This window comes from Crinia signifera, chromosome 9 (assembly GCF_055691185.1).
Source record: "Crinia signifera chromosome 9, ASM5569118v1, whole genome shotgun sequence".
In the NCBI taxonomy this organism is placed as follows: Eukaryota; Metazoa; Chordata; class Amphibia; order Anura; family Myobatrachidae; genus Crinia; species Crinia signifera.
This window is the reverse complement of record NC_139225.1, coordinates 26,286,539-26,304,239: the sequence shown is the minus strand read 5'-3', so window position 1 is coordinate 26,304,239 and position 17,701 is coordinate 26,286,539. Positions and strand designations below refer to the sequence as shown.

Genomic DNA, 17,701 nt, shown 5'->3' with positions numbered 1-17,701 from the left:
ACTAAATACCACGCAGTTGGGGTATCTGTCTGATGTCATTGTTTGGAGGGGGGGGGGGGGGGGAACACAGAAATGATTTTACACTGGTTGTATTGTTATGGGATTTTTTTGTATTTTTTATTTTTTAAACACCGTCAATCATCATTTGTCCAGTAACTGTATATAGGCAGTGCTGGAGAAAGGCTTCTGGTGTATACAGTCACTAATGTTGACATTATGGTGCTTGGGCTGGCATGAAATATGCCACCTGCTCTCTGCCAATCAGAATGGGTCCGGCCACGACCTGCTCTAAGCCGGGAAAGTGTCTGCTGGATCCTCGTTCTGCCTTCTCTGTGCCAGTCACAGACCTGATTGGTTCTCAGAATGGGTGCTCTGTGCCAGTCACACAGCAGCTGGGTCCTTGCAAGGTGTTCTCTGTGCCAATCGTACAGCAATTGGGTTCTTGCACTACTTGCTCTGTGCCAGTCACGAGACAGATTGATTTGCAGACTGGCAGTCCTGTGCCAATTAAAGAGGTCTTCATTGGCTGCTCTGTTCCATTATTTAAAAAAAAAAAATGATAGAGCCTTACTGGCTTCTCTGTGCCAATCAAAAAGTAAATGAGTGCTTATTGGCTGCTCTGTGCCAATCAGAAATCTCCCCCCGCCGCATGCTGATCTTTAGTTGGTCTCTGTATAAATGTTGTGCCTCCTGTCATTCATACTGCACAATAACATTGTTCTTGTATTTCCCACACTGCCTCCTTGGAGGATAACATCATTACCACGGTTCTGATACGACGGAGACACTTTCCTTCCGTCCTTCCAAGCGTTCCCGTATACCCCATAAAATGCAGCAGCTGTCCGCCTTCCCGGGCACCTCTGGCTGCCGGATCTCTACATCTGACGTTTTATGGGCCTTTGTCGAGTTCTCTGCATTTCTAAGAAGCTTCAGGCAAGTGCTCAAATATTAATTCCTGAGAGCGCAGCAGAGCCAAGCGCGTACAGAGCGATACAGACTGCAGCAGGATCCTTTCCGTTTAAGAATCATTTCTCCGGCACGTGTTTGTTAACGTGTAATAAAGGCGCAGCGAGCGCATGCGGTCTTCATATGTTTGCAAGAGGCAGCGAATCCTCCAATCGCATACTCGGAAGCAATTCATGTGCATGGCGGTGTTTTCTATCAGGTCCACTATCCTGGTATCATTTCTTTATTCTTCTTACGGACTTGATACAGCTTTGTTAGCAAGGCAAAAAAGCACACACATCTGCAAAACCATATTGCACAGCAGGTGGGGCAGATGTACCGTGTGCAAAAAATAGTTAGGGTGCCCATACAATAGTGCGATTTGGGCCCTTTTAATCCGATTCCGACGCAAATCGTATGAACCGCTTCAAATCACGTGTTTTACCTCAGATTCCGATCTGGTGCCCATCGGATCTGTTCCGAAGATCACAAGGGCCGCCACCAAGATTTGTCAGATCCAGCAGCCTTGGCCGGGATCGCATACGATACAGCGTATGCCATCCCGCTGCCCAGGAAGCAGCTGCCAGGGAGATCGTATGCAATTTATCTCAGAGTCGCATAAGAGTGTGGAGGCCTTTAAATTTGGGTTGGGTGTTTGTTTTTTTAAACTGAAATCTTAATTGCATTGTAAACATAACACTGTCAAACATCTGTTGCTACATGCAAATGCAGCCAGTATTTACCCTGCACAGAAACAATATAAATGTATTTGCTCCCCTATCATGGTTTGTTTTCATTTGTTGCTGTACTGATCTTGCCATTGGTCGGCTGCATGTGACACACCCACACTTTTCTAGAGATCTTAGAAATACTGATTCTATAGATGTTTGGTTTTTGGAAGCTCTGTTACTAAGGCGTGGGTATGGATCATTGGATCGACAGCAACTAGGTCGACATGCGTGACATAACTGGAGGTTGACATGGGGAAGGTCGACAGTCAAAAGGTGAACATGGGGTTTTTCATGGCCGCGAATATGTTCACAGTGGTGCACTGTTTGCAGCTGCCGAGTTAAGTCTAGCTGAGCAAGCTGCGATCACCGTGGGGAGAAGGAGGCCTCTGCCCTCCCTCCCTCCCAACGGCCGGGCAACCCTACATTTATGGAGGCACTCCCAGGAAATGCCGGGGTGCCGCACCCAAATCCCCCCCCAGCACCGTCACTCAACTTGCGAACGTCACCGCTAGCTTTGTTCACACGGAAGGCTCACGCATACGCACTGTGGGCCGTACGCATGCCCGATCGGCCTATAATCGCCAGGGCTGAATCAGGCCCTTAGCTTTTGCAAAGGTGCAAATCATTAAAATAATCAAATATTTAACATATTATTGTGATCTACCATATAAACTCCTCAATGCCATCAGTGTTGCCCCTGTTCATATTAGTCTCTGCAGAGAGTTGCACCCGGGTAAGACCAGCCACCTACCGGTGCAGCAGAACGTGGGTGGGAATTGCTGATAGGCACATAAGAAATGACCGTCGCCATCTCACGGGGTTTACTCATATGGCGGACTAAAACGGATCTTCCTTGACTACTAAGAACTTCACAGGTCGTTAGACATTCATTCCATCTTCAGAAACCCTCGCCTTGTTGGGGCAAATACTATTCACTAAGTGTAGGATTAGGGAACGCGGCCAAAAAAAAAACCTCTTACTGCGAGGCCTATTGGTGTCGGCAGCCGGAGGATCGGCGTCGTCAAACCTAATTGAGGGATTATTCACGTGTTTGACAAGCGAATAATTACATTTCATATGAGATTGCAGCTAATAATTACAGGATCAGCGGAGGATCCGTCTCTTCTGTCATATAAAAGTCTTCACATGATGAGATTTACACCAAAACAGTTGAATGTTATTATACAAGTCTAGTGGATGCTGCCAAGTGAGTGCTTCACCGGTTTAGCAACGTACCCATATGCGGCTAGCCAGACCTACACGCATTTTTGGGTGGACCCATCTTCTATTATCAGTCAGGTCAAAATCTGGTCCTACAAGATACCCAGTAATACTCCTCCATTTTGGATAAAGGTGGCTGCCATTTTGTTTGATCGTTGACCTGAAAAACGTTAAATAAAATAAATAAATAAATTGTAACTCTTAATAACTTGCTTGTTGTTTGACTATTGATGGGATATCCCGAATGCATGACAATATTATTTCTTATACTTATTTTACTGTATACTCTTCTATAATTGATATATACATCAATGCTGAATTCTGATCACTTCATTTTCACCACTGACCTTTGTTAGGTAAGAAGTTCACTATGACTACCGAGGGCAGTGTGGTAGGTGCAGTCACCCAGGGCCCCAGGCCTGAGGATGGTTGCCCATTACTTGCCGCAGCTATCTAGTACAGTCCCCTGACTCATAATAAGGGTCCTCAGTCCTAAATCTGGTGATGGGAGAGAGATAAACCAACCTGTGGAGTTTAGTAACATAGCCGGGGTTTAGGGCTGTAGAGGCGCCACAGATGACGTGTGGGGGATTGTATTGGTGATACAGATGATGGGTGGGTGTATGGGGATGTAGAGGTGACACAGTGGATAGGTGGGGGGTGGGGTGGGGGGGGGTAGAAGTGACGCAGAGGACTGGCAGTGGCTGTAGAGGTGACATTATGGGTGAATGTGAAGGTGACAGAGGGGTGGGGTTTATAGAGGTGGCACAGAGAGCGGGAGAGGGCTGCAGAGTGGCACTGAGGACAGGTGGGTTGGGGGCTGTAGAGGTGGCACAGAGGACAGGTGGGGTTGGGTGGTTGTATATGTGCCTGAGAGAAGTCTCTGGGAACTACAGTACATTGCTTGATAATTCTCTTCTTTCCTTTTGCAGCTTCTCAACCGGAAGGACAAGACCACTTTTGATAAACTGGATTATTTGCTGTCTAAGGAGGATAATTACAAGCGCACACGGGAGTACATCCGAAGCCTTAAGATGGTCCCATCCATCCCATACTTGGGTAAGTGTCGCATCTCTCCACCATGTGTGATGGGAGGAGTCTCGGTTCTCCTCCGGCAGTGCTGTCTGCTATGCAATGTGATTGGGATGTTGGTCGCTGTCTCTATGGGAAACAACATGGAACGTAACTCTTTGTCTGTTGGGTTCTTCACCGCCAGACGAGTTTCATCTATTCAAATAATTGTACGCATCCAATGATAATGACAAAATGTGTGCGGAAATGATAATTACTGTTGATAAAGAGGTAATTATATTTGATCACCTGTGTATTATATTGGACTTCTGCAGTGCTCTGTGTAATGAATGCCTTCAGGAGACTCTTGTAGTCCTTTGTCTTTTTATAGTGAACGGTATATGTTTTGTAACTATATACAGTTATCTGATTATTTACTGTAAATCTATTATACACAGCTATCTATTTACTGTACTTATGTCTAAGCAAAGACTGCCGAGCTGGTGACATCCGCAGTTAACGGGTACCTTTTATAGAACCATTATAACGGTGAATGTCGGCGAACGTACCATGACAAACCGCTCATTTGTTCAAGTGGTTATCCCAGCTAGCTGCACCCCGCCGGCATACAGTACAGGGGACCCGAATGATAGGTCGGCAACAAGAGGTCTACTTGCATACAGTCGACATAACACAGGAAAAAGGTCTGCATTAACCCCTTCAGTGGTGCTTTTTATTTTTTTATTTTAGGCAGTGCTCCCCACAGGGCAGTTTTTTTTGGGAGACTGCTCCCTTAAAAAAAAAAAAAAAAAAACCTGGGAATGCCAGTGTTGCCACTGAAGCATCGCCCGGAAAATCTCCGGGATTCCCAGTGGATGGGTTAATTATTTACAATTTTTTTTAAAGTTTGAGATTTAAAAAAAAAAAAAAAAAAACCAAAAACATGTTGACCTTTTCATGTGTTGACCGTTTCCTGTGTCAAACTTTTGTCAATGTTGACACTATGATCCATACCCAGTGTTCCTATATCAGCCTAAAGAATAGTTTTATATACCTATGATCCTGTGTGATACATGTGTATAGGAGTGTGGGAAGAGGAGCCAGGGTGGCTGCATTGCAGGGTTGCATGCTGGGAAAGTGACCGCTGAGCCCAGTTGCGGTGACCTCTGTACCATAATGCTGGGCTGTAAATGAGAAGTCCTGGGAATGTCTGTGGGCTTTGGGACGCCACAATCCAGTATCATACTGTAATTAGCACTTCCTTGGTGTTTTTGTTCTTATTGTATTCCTCTTGGGGTCAGTATAAGATTGTGCTGTAATGTGTGAATTACAGGTGCCAAACGTTAGGTCATGTTGGTTTTTGTGGCAGTGTGGTACATTTATGCAGATTTGTTGTACGTTTATGTACATAGCCACACATCAGACATTTACGTGCAACTTCTCAACTGAACTGTAAAGAAATGACCCAGATATGGTTTTGGCTTACGGCCCAATTTTTCACACCCAGAACACTCCCTGTTACATCTATACCGTGCCCCAAAATCACAGTGCTCTACTCCTGTAGATAGAGCAGCTTATCTCTTGTGAGAATCCAGCTGGTCTTGTGTGGGAACACTGAGGGAGGATTGCAGGAGATACAGCATTCTGTAGCTAGACTCGAGGTTCCAATGGGAAGTATGCTGTCATGGTTGTCAGTCCTACACTGCACATCCAGGTATGAAGGAAACGCGTGCATGCTCCCAGACCACTGCCAAACCATCCCCTCCACGCAGACACCTCTGCCCACCAGTGACAACAGATATAAAAATTATTTATTTATTTATTACCAGTTTCTTATATAGCACACACAGATTCCGCAGCGCTTTACCGGGAATATTTGAACATTTCACATCAGTCCCTGCCCCAGTGGAGCTTACGATCTATATTCCCTACAACATGTACACGCACACAGACATTCTAGGGTTAATTTTGTTGGGAGCCAATTAACCTACGAGTATATTTTTGGATTGTTGGAGGAAACCGGAGTACCCGGAGGAAACCCACGCAAGTACGGGGAGAATATACAAACTCCGCACAGAGCCATGGTGGGAATCGAACCCATGACCTTAGTGCTGTGAGGCGGTAATGCTAACCACTACACCGTCCGTGCTGCCCAAATGTGATGGTGGGAGTGGTCTCAGAAAACAAAGCTTAAGCTGGCCATACACTAGAGCGATATCATGTATACACAAAAACAAGAATGATTCCTGCACCAGTCTACAGGTATTATTTTGTAAAAGACTCCCTTATCTCCACTTATATGTATACTCTTTTGGGGGAGATGATATCCCAAGCTTTGAAACCGGAGCTGCTACCCACTACTTAATTACAGACGCATTACATAACAAGAAAATGTAACAGCCGAATCAGGGCCGTATCCCAGCCGGGACACGCAGACGCCGACTCAGACATTAAGGGATTGAAAATTACATTGAAGAGCAATACAGCTCATTTAATAGTTATCCATAACAAATAGATACTACTATTATGTATATTCTTGAAACATAATACAAGATAAGTAAGGGTGTGGATCGTATTGTCACCGTTGGATCGACAGGTGTCTAGGTCGACATGGGACAAGGTCAACATGGGTTTAGGTCAACACAGTGTTAGGTCGACAGGTTGGAAGGTCGACATGGATTTTTTTACTGTTTTTTGACCCGAATGTTGACGCAGTCAATATGGACACAGTTGGAAGTCAACCGCAACCCCTTGTACCGCTTGCTACCCTCGCCATGCTTCGGGCACGGTGCATCGCTGCACTCGGCACACTATTTTATTCTCCCACCACGCCCTAGTGGATGGTTGGGCATTAAATACCGCCTGTCGGCACATGTCGGCTTAAAAAACAGTAAAAAAACTCATGTCGACATTCGCCCATGTCGACCCTGCCACCTGTTGACCCAATGACTGTCGACCTAAGTGGTGTCGACAATACGACCGTATCCCAATAAGTAATCCCTGTGATACAATGTTCCGTGCCTTATCTCAACACATCTTAAGCATCCAGGGACAACTTATCCCTGCACATATTGGACAGAGTGGAGCCGCGGTCATTTAAGTTTTAAATCTTCTATTATCTGTTCTTTATTTCTATCTACTATATTTTAATATTTCACCAATTTTATTGAAAATGATTAAAAGCTATATTTTGTGAGTCATTATTACACTTTAAGTGCACCTACAATATACTTTTTTTGTTATGTAATGCGATATGATGTATAAATGCACAATTTTGACGAGTCGGGAGGTGGATCCTCCGTTCATACATGCTTCATGTATGATCTGTCATGATTGGGTGCAGATCATGAGTTGTTTATTGCACATGCCATCGGTCGTTCGATGGCTCATACCCCCGGCCCCATTTCACTGGCAGTTTCCCGGACACTCCCACCCCACCGTGAGACGATATCCATAAAATGCCTGCAAATGCATTCGATAATACTACTAATACTTATAAAAGACGCGTTTCTTTGCAACCTTGCAGTTTCTTCAGAGGAGTCGCAGTTATTCTGCCCAATTGAATAGTACTGTATATTGTGAAGCGGGACATTTTGCTAGTAACAGTCTGTATTTATAAATTCGTTATCTCACCTGCACCAGGAGTCTGGTTGCTATTGGTTACAGAATCCCTGCACAGTTAACCCTCTTCCTATATATACACCTCATTGCTTATTTTTTTTACGTTTATGTTGCTACAGAGAAGTGTCCTCACCATTATCTAGCACATTCTATACGAGACCTGATTTCTCTCTGCTTTGTATAAGGCACTCTAGCTTTGTTTGTGAGAGCGAGATGTCAGATGTAAGACGCCATTAATCTGGATGAATAATCAGCATTTGACATCTGTGCTCACCCCAGCTCTCTGTTTGTTGAATCTCGTGTCTTTTTTTTCCCCTGATGTAGACACATTATTTCCACAAACGCATTACAAAGGATTACTCAGATCCCGGCGTGTGCATTTTGCGTGCCTCTAACTTCGGCCATCTGTCTTTAATATTTCCATCAAACTTTCTGGAAGCCTCCGGCACAATGCGTCCATTTGCGCCTGGAACACTGCGCCACATATACATGGCTGTAATGTTTCCTCCAATAGGAAGCAGTTCTACTGGAGGGGCCGTAATGATTGGACGAAGTCGCTGCATTGCTCCTTAACGTCGTACGGTTTACCCCCACTTCAATTGGCTGATGATCACAGAGCCTGTGTTTAATACTACACCAAACCTCAGGCTCCAAACCCGCTCTGGGCCTTCATCTTAAAAACTAAATAATGAAAAATAAGAATAAAAGAAACACCCCCCCAAAAAAAGATTTAGTTTGGGCAGCAGAAATGTATATGCTAATAGCGGTTTTATTGCCATTTGAAATGAGACTTTACAGTTAGCGTTATATTTTCCAAACCTGCATAAGCGGTAACTGGTCCAACACAATAATGACTTAATAATGATGATAATGCTGGAAGTATTTTCTGTATATAGCTTTGGAAATGACCGGTGCTTTATAACTTGGTATCTGTGCCAGATGTAAATAAATAAATAATGCAGACCTGCTTGCTAGGCTGCGTATATATATTCGCTGCCTAGCGTGCAGGTAAATACCGCCCAGCCGAATACACGCCTCACCGCTTCCTGTATCCCCGCGCTATATGATGCGAGCGGAAGTGTACGCACAGCGTAAAAATCATTTGATGGTTAATGATTTTTCCTCTTTTCACACATAATAGTAAGCCTGGACTTTTATGATGACCGTACTTGTACAAATTTGGGGCGGGCGCTGACGTCATGTGACCTCATCCGCCCGCTCCAAAAGTCAAGGCCACGCCCCACTCAACATTTCCAGTTGTAGCGAGTCCATCATTTTGCGAACAACCCGGCGAGTGTAAAATTTGGCGAAGGCGTTTGCTCTCAGGGCGTGCTCGTGTGCATGAGCAGCTATGTCCATACCCCACCAACAGACACAGGGCCTAATTCGCTGCTCACGGTGAATCGGCACCTTTGTTTTGTACCTCCAACCGCCAGGGTTTGGCCGCTGCTGCAGGAAGCCAGAGCGTTTGTTACAGAGCCACTTGCATTAATAACGTGATAGTTAGCAGCTTGGTGGGCATCGCTATAACCTAACATTATATCAAGGGTTATCCGGATGGCTCAGGTTGCCATGTGGTAGGTCTACCTCGAGACGCGAAAATATTGATCTGTTTTTCATGATTTTTTGGGGACTTTATTTACCTTCCGTGTGGACTAACTTTCCTAAGGCATTTTGAGCTACACTAAGTGTGCGTTCTCGTCCTCAGCAGTCGACATTGACACAAAAAACTCATGTCAACCTTTTCACGTATCGACTTTTTCCATGTCGTCTTGTTCTTTTGTCAATTTCAACTTAGTGCATGTTGACCTCTCTGTCGACTTATTGACTTTCTACCTGTACATTGTCTGTGAGCTAAGCCCACACCCATATCGGCTTACTGCCGCCAGGTATTCCTCAGTGCTCATGCGCATCCTGGGGCTTTTTGTTCCACATATAATAGGGATGAGGAAAGGGGGACCTTCGTCAGAGCGTTGATAGCTGTAGCCGGTGATACCGCACCTCAATCAGTTTGTCATTAAATGCACGTGTACGCTTTTCTAAGTTGTCTGCAGCGGCGACTCCAGGGGGGGGGGGGGGGGGGGGGAGAATGCAGAACAGTTCAAAATTCAACTAGGGGAGAAACGCCAACTGCCAGTGAGTAATTTTGGAATGGCAGGTTTTATGGCTCCCTTATTTACATTTTTAACTGAGCCCCCCCCCGTCACTAGGTCGACCCGATATGATTGACAAGGTCAACAGGGGCATGGGCAGTCAGTCAACATGTACACAGTAGACACCTAAAAAGGTCGACTGTGAAAAGTTAAACACTGAATTGGTCGACATAGGCCTTTTTTTTTTTTAGGTGTCGTCATTCTGTATGTTGCAACTTTTTGTAAAAGTCAAATGAGCTGAAATGGTCAGCCTCGAGAGCCCGCTATGGTCACTGCGCATTGGAGGTGGCCCGATCAGCAACAGCTGTGCAGAACAGGTTTGTACTCCCAGGTCATAGTTCACGTGGATGGTAAAAGTGTGAAAAAGTTTTACTTTTTAAAAAAAACAAAAACTCTTCGACCATTGTCACGCTATCTGTTTGCACCTGACAAAATTGTCGACTTAATGAATGCGGACTGTATAGGATTGACGTATTGACTGCCGACCTGTTATCTGGATAGCGCTGAACGGATATCCCCAGGGGGGAGGAAGGGTAACAGGTACGAACAGCCAACTCATTATAAGCTGATGGGCTGCATCTGATATAGAAGTATAAACCTCATTTACCATCTGGCAGGTTGTGGAGGGGAGTGAGGAACCGCCGCTGATAGCCATCTTCCCGTCTCCTTGTCCTCCGCTCCGGAAACCTCTCCCGAGTTTTTCCGTATTTAGCAGGATCGGTCCCCAGCTGCGGGAGGTGTGTAATCATCCAGGGTCAATCTCAGTTCAGTCATTTACCAAGCATAAGCAATGCTGAAAGTTCCCTGATTGCAAATTGTAGTTTTTATCCATCTTATCCCTTCATCAAATTTCCTAGTTACAGTTCTAACTAGCAGTCCCATGAAACTATCGACCTAGGATTGGTCTCATGGCTTACCAGGGGGAAGACTGTTTCTTGATCTCCACTTCAGCTTAGGGCAGCAGCCATTTTCTGGAAGACCCGATGACCGAGCACTAGAGGTAGGGAGACGAGTCCTCTTAGCACCACACTGGTGTGGAAGATGCTGTAGATGTGTTCTTACAGGCACTGAGCTCTGGGTCGTCATATGCTACACCCAGGCTTTGTGTCCACCTAGGTACAGCATCAGAAAAAAGAGCGTTTTTTGTAGAGCTGGCACACATATGGTAGCGCAGTACAGCTACAGCAGACGCATTACTTGTATACTGACTGGCTCCAGAACTAAACTAGTACTGCCATGTTTTCTCCTGATTGGTTGCATGAACACAGTGGCATCAGTTGTCACCAGAGCTCACTAGCGCTCAGAATGAAGACAATCAGGGGTAAAGATGGGAGTTCTATTGAAAATGGGATGTGGCCCATGGCAACCAATCAGATTTTACGTCTTTATTTAGCACCTTCAGTGTGTGACCATTTGTCCGCCAGTCTGGCCATCTTACACCTGATGCTGGGACAGTATGACTGATATGAGGCACAGATACTTGAGCACACTACGTGCTTTAGTATGTGACCTGTGTCCGCCAGCCCCGCTTCTTGAAACCTGATGCTGGGGCAGTATGACTGATATGATGGAGCAGTGTGATGGCCGAGGGGGAAAGCAGCGGCCTACCAGCTCCAGCCTGGCCAGGAAGTAGACTGAGATCATTTATATCCCATTCTCACTGCAGGCAAATTCACGGGTCTACCATGTACACCTGGAAATTTGCCTTTTAACACAGGTTTTTTCACAAATGAGGTCGCTACAAGCACCTACATTTTACCCCTCGGACCTCCTAAATCCCCCGACAGGAAGTCCAGAAATGTGAGGGATTATGGAGTAAATATCCGTAAAATACTACCGTAAGCTGCTAGCTACACGCCTCACCAAGTGATGTCCAGGGATGATAGACATTTGGGGTTTGGCATACCATCAGCATTTCAACTTGCAAATGTTATTACGAGCTTGCAATAGCTAGAAAACCACTTTATTCAGCCCGGACACTTTTCACAGCTTTGTATGTATTTACCGGCGAAATGATCCCTAACTTTGGCCAGTGGAGAGGAAAGTTTTACAGCCGAAGACTCAGACCCGTCTGCACACATCTTTTTGTTAGTATATACAAGTTGTTAAACGAGAATGGATTTCAGGCCTCTGGGCACAGAATCAGCCTCTTTCCTATGAGGATGCCTTTTCATTTTTTTTTATTATTCTTTGTGGCTGAGGATTGTGCGATTTTTCTTCCTCCTGACTGAATTAATATTAGCCATTAAATCTGCCTTCCAAACACCAATAATGAGCTTGGCTAGGGTACCAACTACTACCCCTCCTGAGACGGGCTCACCCTCAGCAATGTTACCTTCTGTCTCGGGGACCTCCTGAGGGACAGTGACCTGGATGTTTTGATTGACGAGATGGCTTGTAGTTCAATATTATTCCTGGATCGTTCCGTGCTATCCCTAGTTGACCTCCGGAGCTGAAACCCACACGCATAATATTACAGAGACCGGACGCCAGCTTTTTCTGCAGGAACGAGTCCCCAGAGATTGCACTGACTTACTTAGCAGGTATCGGAGGGGAACGTTGTCATTGCGATGTCCAGGAAATAAACATTAATATGTACAAAGTAGGAAAGCAGTCGTGTTCTGAATTGTGCTGCCCAAGCTGTACGTGGAGAGATAAAGCAGGCACGTGGCAATTCAGGGGGGACACTCTGCTCAGTGCTGTTGGTGCATGTTACGTACATCACACAACACCTCAGTGCAGGCCGTGGGCTTGGGATGAAACTCAGGCAGACGTTTTGGGGTGGCAGGTTAACTGGTGCCTGGGGGGTAGAGGAATCAGAGTAACAGGCGCTAGGTTTAGGGTGACACAGGCAGATTTAGATGCGATAGGCAGGAGTTGGGTTTGGGGTGATGCCAGGCTTGTGGGTGATTACAGGCAGGTGGTACTTTGTGGGTAATAGGGAGGCAGCGGTCTTGGGGAAATGGCAAACAGCAGTCTCGATGACAGGCAGCCAGTTGGCTCAGGTGATGACAGATGGGCAGTGGGTTTGGGGTGATGACAGGCAGGCAGAGATTGGCCGGTGAAAGACAGGCAGAGGATTCAGGGTGACAGGCAGGCGGATAGATGTGGGCGGTGATAGGCAGACGGATAGATGGGGGCGGTGATAGGCAGGCGGATAGATGGGGGCAGTGACAGGCAGGCAGAGAGATTGGCCGGTGAAAGACAGGCAGAGGATTCAGGGTGACAGGCAGGCGGATAGATGGGGGCGGTGACAGGCAGGCGGATAGATGGGGGCGGTGACAGGCAGGCGGATAGATGGGGGCGGTGACAGGCAGGCGGATAGATGGGGGCGGTGACAGGCAGGCAGAGAGATGGGGGCGGTGACAGGCAGGCAGAGAGATTGGACCGGTGACAGGCAGACGAACGGCAACCAGCTGGCTCAGGTGATTACAGACAGGCAGTAGGTTTGGGGTAATGACAGGCAGGTGGAGAGATTTGGGCGGTGACAGGCAGGCAGTGGTCTTGGGGCGGTGATAGGCAGGCAGTGATCTTGGGGTGGTGAAAGGCAAATAGAAATTGGGGCGATGACAGGCAGGCAGCGGTGTTTGGGGTGATGACAGGCATAAGTAGAAAGTATTATCTAGTAGTAATGAATAAGTCCACACTAATTTTGCCACCATGATAACTGTACGGTTATTCTCTGCCTGTAACTCTCATTCCGTTGTTCTCAGCAAGAGTAATGTGTAACTGCTGGCGCTGATGTCCATGAGCTGGATGACCCGGCACTTGGCAGCCTCACAGTAGCTGATAAGGGTCAGATTAGGCGTCTCGGTAACGCTCCGTCCCCTCAGGAGTCTTTAAATATTTGTCAGCATATTCTTGAGCAATTTCTAGAAAATACTAAAATACCAGAAATGCTTTTGTCAGGCGGATTTTACCAGATGCTAGAAGCCCAATAGTAAGGGACACAGACAGGAAAAGTCGTCCTGACTAAGGATAGGCGTGCGTCTAGCTTAGCCTGCAAACCGAACTTCATGATAAAGTCTACCAGCAGCATTATATTCTGTATTTGGGAAATACGTGGTTATAGTGCACTTTTATGGCTGCGAATTACATCGGCTACATTTCTGATGATCGCTCTGATGCTGTTATATGCGCCGGAATCCGCCTTACAGAAGGGCTTTTGTTTAATGAGCTGTCATTCCTCAAAGCTCCAACCTTTCTAACAGATGTTCCATCCTCCGTTACCCCCTTTATGTGTTCCAGACGCCATATTTCATGCCACTTAGCGCGATATATAAATGTAATTCGCCAGCGTTCAGTCGCTGTAATGCATTTAACAGTCTGCAGGACACCTGGTTTACGGAGTACGCCCACAGGATAGGGACTATGTAAAAACCGGACCCGGACTAAACCCCGGACCGCTGAACCGGACATCAAAATCTGCAGTCCAGGGCTTGTAGTGTCCGGTCCGGGGGGTGTCTTGTCCGGGGGGTCCCTGTGATAGCTATCATCAGGGACATGGGGAAGGGGAGATTACAGCCTCCCCGTGTGGTCCGGACCGTCCGGTTTTTGGTACATGCCCGGACCATACAGGGAGGCTTTACTCTCCCCCTCCTCCACTCCCTGGTGACAGGTGTCACAGGCAGCCCCCCCAGACAGGACACCCCCCGGACCGGACGCTACAAGCTCCGGACTGCAGATTTTGGTGTCCGGTCCGGGGGTCTTGTCCTGGTCCGGTTTTTACTCATACCCCACAGGATAACGTGTGGTTGTAATCCCTCATAGTCCGCGTTTCTGTTGCTTAATGGTTCCTTCTGAGTTTTTGTGCGTGCACTTTTTTAGTTCTGGAATATCAAGTAGTTGTTGCATTACACATTATGCACCTGTACAGCAAGCTCTGCCCACTCTAATGAACATTATGTAAATTTCAAAGGCTGGGCTAAGTCAGGTGGGCTGGCCACACTGTTTCACTTGAGAATGCCAATCACATTGGTACTCCTACTTATTCATTTATGGCTTCTCTATACATGAATGATGGCAACTCCATTCTAATAATAATAATTACATTATATAATATATTTGATAAAATTAGTGAAAATCATTCTGTTTTTTTTTTGTTGTTGGGGGGGGGGGGGGTTACTCCGGTTTCCTCCCACATTCCAAAAATATACCTGTAAAAGTTATCTGGCTCCGCAATGAGGTGTATGTGCCTGTATATATGGTAGAGAATATAGGCCCTTATTCTGATCTGGTCAGAACGGGGTGAATTCGGCCCCGCCCCGATGTTTGTGGGACGGCACATGGTCTATTATGCACTTGTGCAGGCCTCCTTTGCAAATTACTTCAGCGACTTGCGTAGTAGTCAAGTGATTTGCATACATCGGGCTGGACTGTGGCAGGGACGGGGGTTGCCAGCATTTTATGGGCGTTCCCATGGCTACGCAGGTGGACCGATGCCTTCCAGGTTGGCCGGCACACGACACAGGACGTCAGCCTCCCGCCCTGACTTCGGGCAGGCACCCGCCAATAAAAGTCAGTTCAGACTGAATTGTGTTTGCGAAGCCAGAAGAAATCATTCAAAAGATTTCTCCTGCAGCGGTGACATGCGATGGAATGTGTTTTCATTATACATCCCCTCGCATGGTACCGAGGGGAATCGGCGGGGAGTGGTGTTTATTTGGCGGGGCGGAGTCCCCAGTGCGCAGTAATCAGAACCACCCCCATAGATTATAAGCTCCTCTGGGGCAGGGACTGATGTGAAAGTTCTAATATTCTCTGTAAAGCGCTGCGGAATATAGCGAACTGGGCGAACGATTGGAAGATACACTGCGCGCCTCTCATGGAGCTGTTCTATGGCGTTCTTCTCTGTATCACAGTGTTGGAAATCCCTAATATTTAACAGAAAAATGTCAGACTAATATACGGAAGACTCTCCCAGGTTGTGTACAGACCGATGTCACTCCATATATTTGGGGATTTCTCATAACCGTTACCTTTACCTCCATCGTCTGAGGTTCCTCATTGCCCAGACAAATCTCTCCATGTTCTATCATGTCCTTATGTTCCCTGTTGTTCATGGGGATGAATGAGATTAGCTTTTATTAACAATAGAAATTTGTTACCCAGAATCTGGTTGCTATGGGCGACACGGAACTATTTGCACTTCTTTTCAAACATCCCGAATCCCGCCCTTACAAGATGAGACATTCTAAAGACAAATATTTACTAACGTGTTATATTCGTAATAAACCTGAAAACTAGGTTCAGTATATTGAAAACTGTTTATTATTTACATGTTACATGTGTTCAGATATGTGCTATTAATTTGCCTCCGCCACTTACAATTTAATATAAATACAATGGGTTTTTTTTCCCATTTACTTTGACAAATGTCTTTTTCTATACCCAAATTTTGAAAACCTATTATTATTTTTTTTTAATATAAATCTACATTTCTTCAAACACCGCAAGTTTCATCATGTCTAAGGCATCCGTCGTTTGCCCGCAAAGTTGGACACCCGTTTTTGTTAAAGCGACGGCAGTCGTGTGTGTTTGTGAGTGTGTATATATATATATATGTATATAGTGACGTATTACGAACAGCTGGGAAGGATTGCGATCTAAGATTTCTTTGATATGTGTAGTGTATGTTATATGTTTGTATTGCTTGCAAAAATATATATTTACATGTTTCTCTAAATACTTTACAGGTAGGTTGTTTGGTTATAGCAAAACGCGTAGTTCCCTGATCAGCTGATTGTGTTCCAGATTACAGATACAGTACATTGTGACGAGTGCAGATATGGCGGATAGCCACCGTTGGTTTGTCTCGTTAATGACATTGTGTCCTTTATCCCAGGGCCAGTAAAATAATGCAACGTTATCCCAGGGCCAGTAAAATAATGCAACGTTAAAAAAACAAAACAAAAAAAAAACATTGTTAGACCAGCGTTCTACTTTCCTTGCTACGTAATTTCATTGGATGCCGTTTCCTGTGTCGATTAAAACCCAAAAGTATAATAAAAGGTTAACATCAGTACATAGTACTTTAAATATCCTAAACTAGGGCCCACGTGTTTCATATGTAGCCAGTATGTTACTTGTGTCTCTCACAGGCTGGTTTTGGCTTACAGAGGGAGATCGCGATATTGGCAGTCTGAGGGTGACGCGTTTTGGGGTTTGGTATTCCGAATGCTTTAGATGCGCATTATGGATGCACCTGTTGCGGCAATGGTTTGTTGGTGAGAATAGACGCGACCCTCGAAAACATGGCTGTACAGCCTCTTACAGTACAGGTGGACAGGTCAGTCTTATGTGACGGGCCCTGATTTCGGCATAGCTTTCCACGCAGATATGGCCTCTGTGCCATACCGCCAACCTCAGAAGGAGTCTCCTGGTTATAGGTTCTGTTTTCAATGGAAAGTGTTGGGGTTTGGTCTGATCATCATAATGACCTTCTTTAAGGAGTATGATCCCCCTCGGAACTCCGCCCAGTAGACTCCATCTTGATAGCGGCTGCGGTAATGTCCACCCCTATACCAGACGCCATTGAGATTGGAGTGGGCACATGCGTTATACCACCATCCTCCCTTTTGGTAATGGGCACAGTTACCTAGAAGAGAACATTACAGATTATACCCTGTTCTAAGTGAACAAAGTAGTGAGCACTGACAAATATGTAGCAAAGCTGCCCAGTACTGCCCCCCCCCCCCCCCCCCCCCTCTCTTTTTGTGACTAGTCTCATCCTTTATTCCTTCTGTTTTAGATTGTGGTTCATTTCTGTGTGTCCTTTTTTAGGGTTCAGTCGCAAATTCTTTGTTTCCCAGACCACCTAGCTGGTGCACATATGCAGTCATTACTAACTGTCACATTTCCCAGACCCCCTAGCTGGTGCACAGGTGCAGTCATTACTGTCACATTTCCCAGACCCCCTAGCTGGTGCACAGGTGCAGTCATTACTAACTGTCACATTTCCCAGACCCCCTAGCTGGTGCACAGGTGCAGTCATTACTAACTGTCACATTACTCAGACCC

The 17,701-nt window shown here is 45.9% G+C and overlaps 2 protein-coding genes across 6 annotated transcripts in view; one reads left to right on the top strand and one right to left on the bottom strand.

Moving 5' to 3' along the window:
• The window catches only part of RALGPS1 (Ral GEF with PH domain and SH3 binding motif 1), a 293,688-nt gene that overhangs the window by 92,851 nt on the left and 183,136 nt on the right, over positions 1–17,701 (top strand). For all 5 annotated transcript variants that reach the window (XM_083158617.1, XM_083158616.1, XM_083158619.1 and 2 more), the window contains exon 9: positions 3,830–3,956. In XM_083158617.1, the coding sequence (XP_083014743.1) occupies positions 3,830–3,956 (127 nt within the window). The remainder of the gene's footprint in view (positions 1–3,829; positions 3,957–17,701) is intronic.
• The window catches only part of ANGPTL2 (angiopoietin like 2), a 34,961-nt gene continuing 33,194 nt past the window's right edge, over positions 15,935–17,701 (bottom strand). Inside the window, exon 5 of the mRNA XM_083158615.1 lies at positions 15,935–17,279. Coding sequence (XP_083014741.1) covers positions 17,080–17,279 — 200 coding nt within the window. The 3' untranslated portion in view covers positions 15,935–17,079. The remainder of the gene's footprint in view (positions 17,280–17,701) is intronic.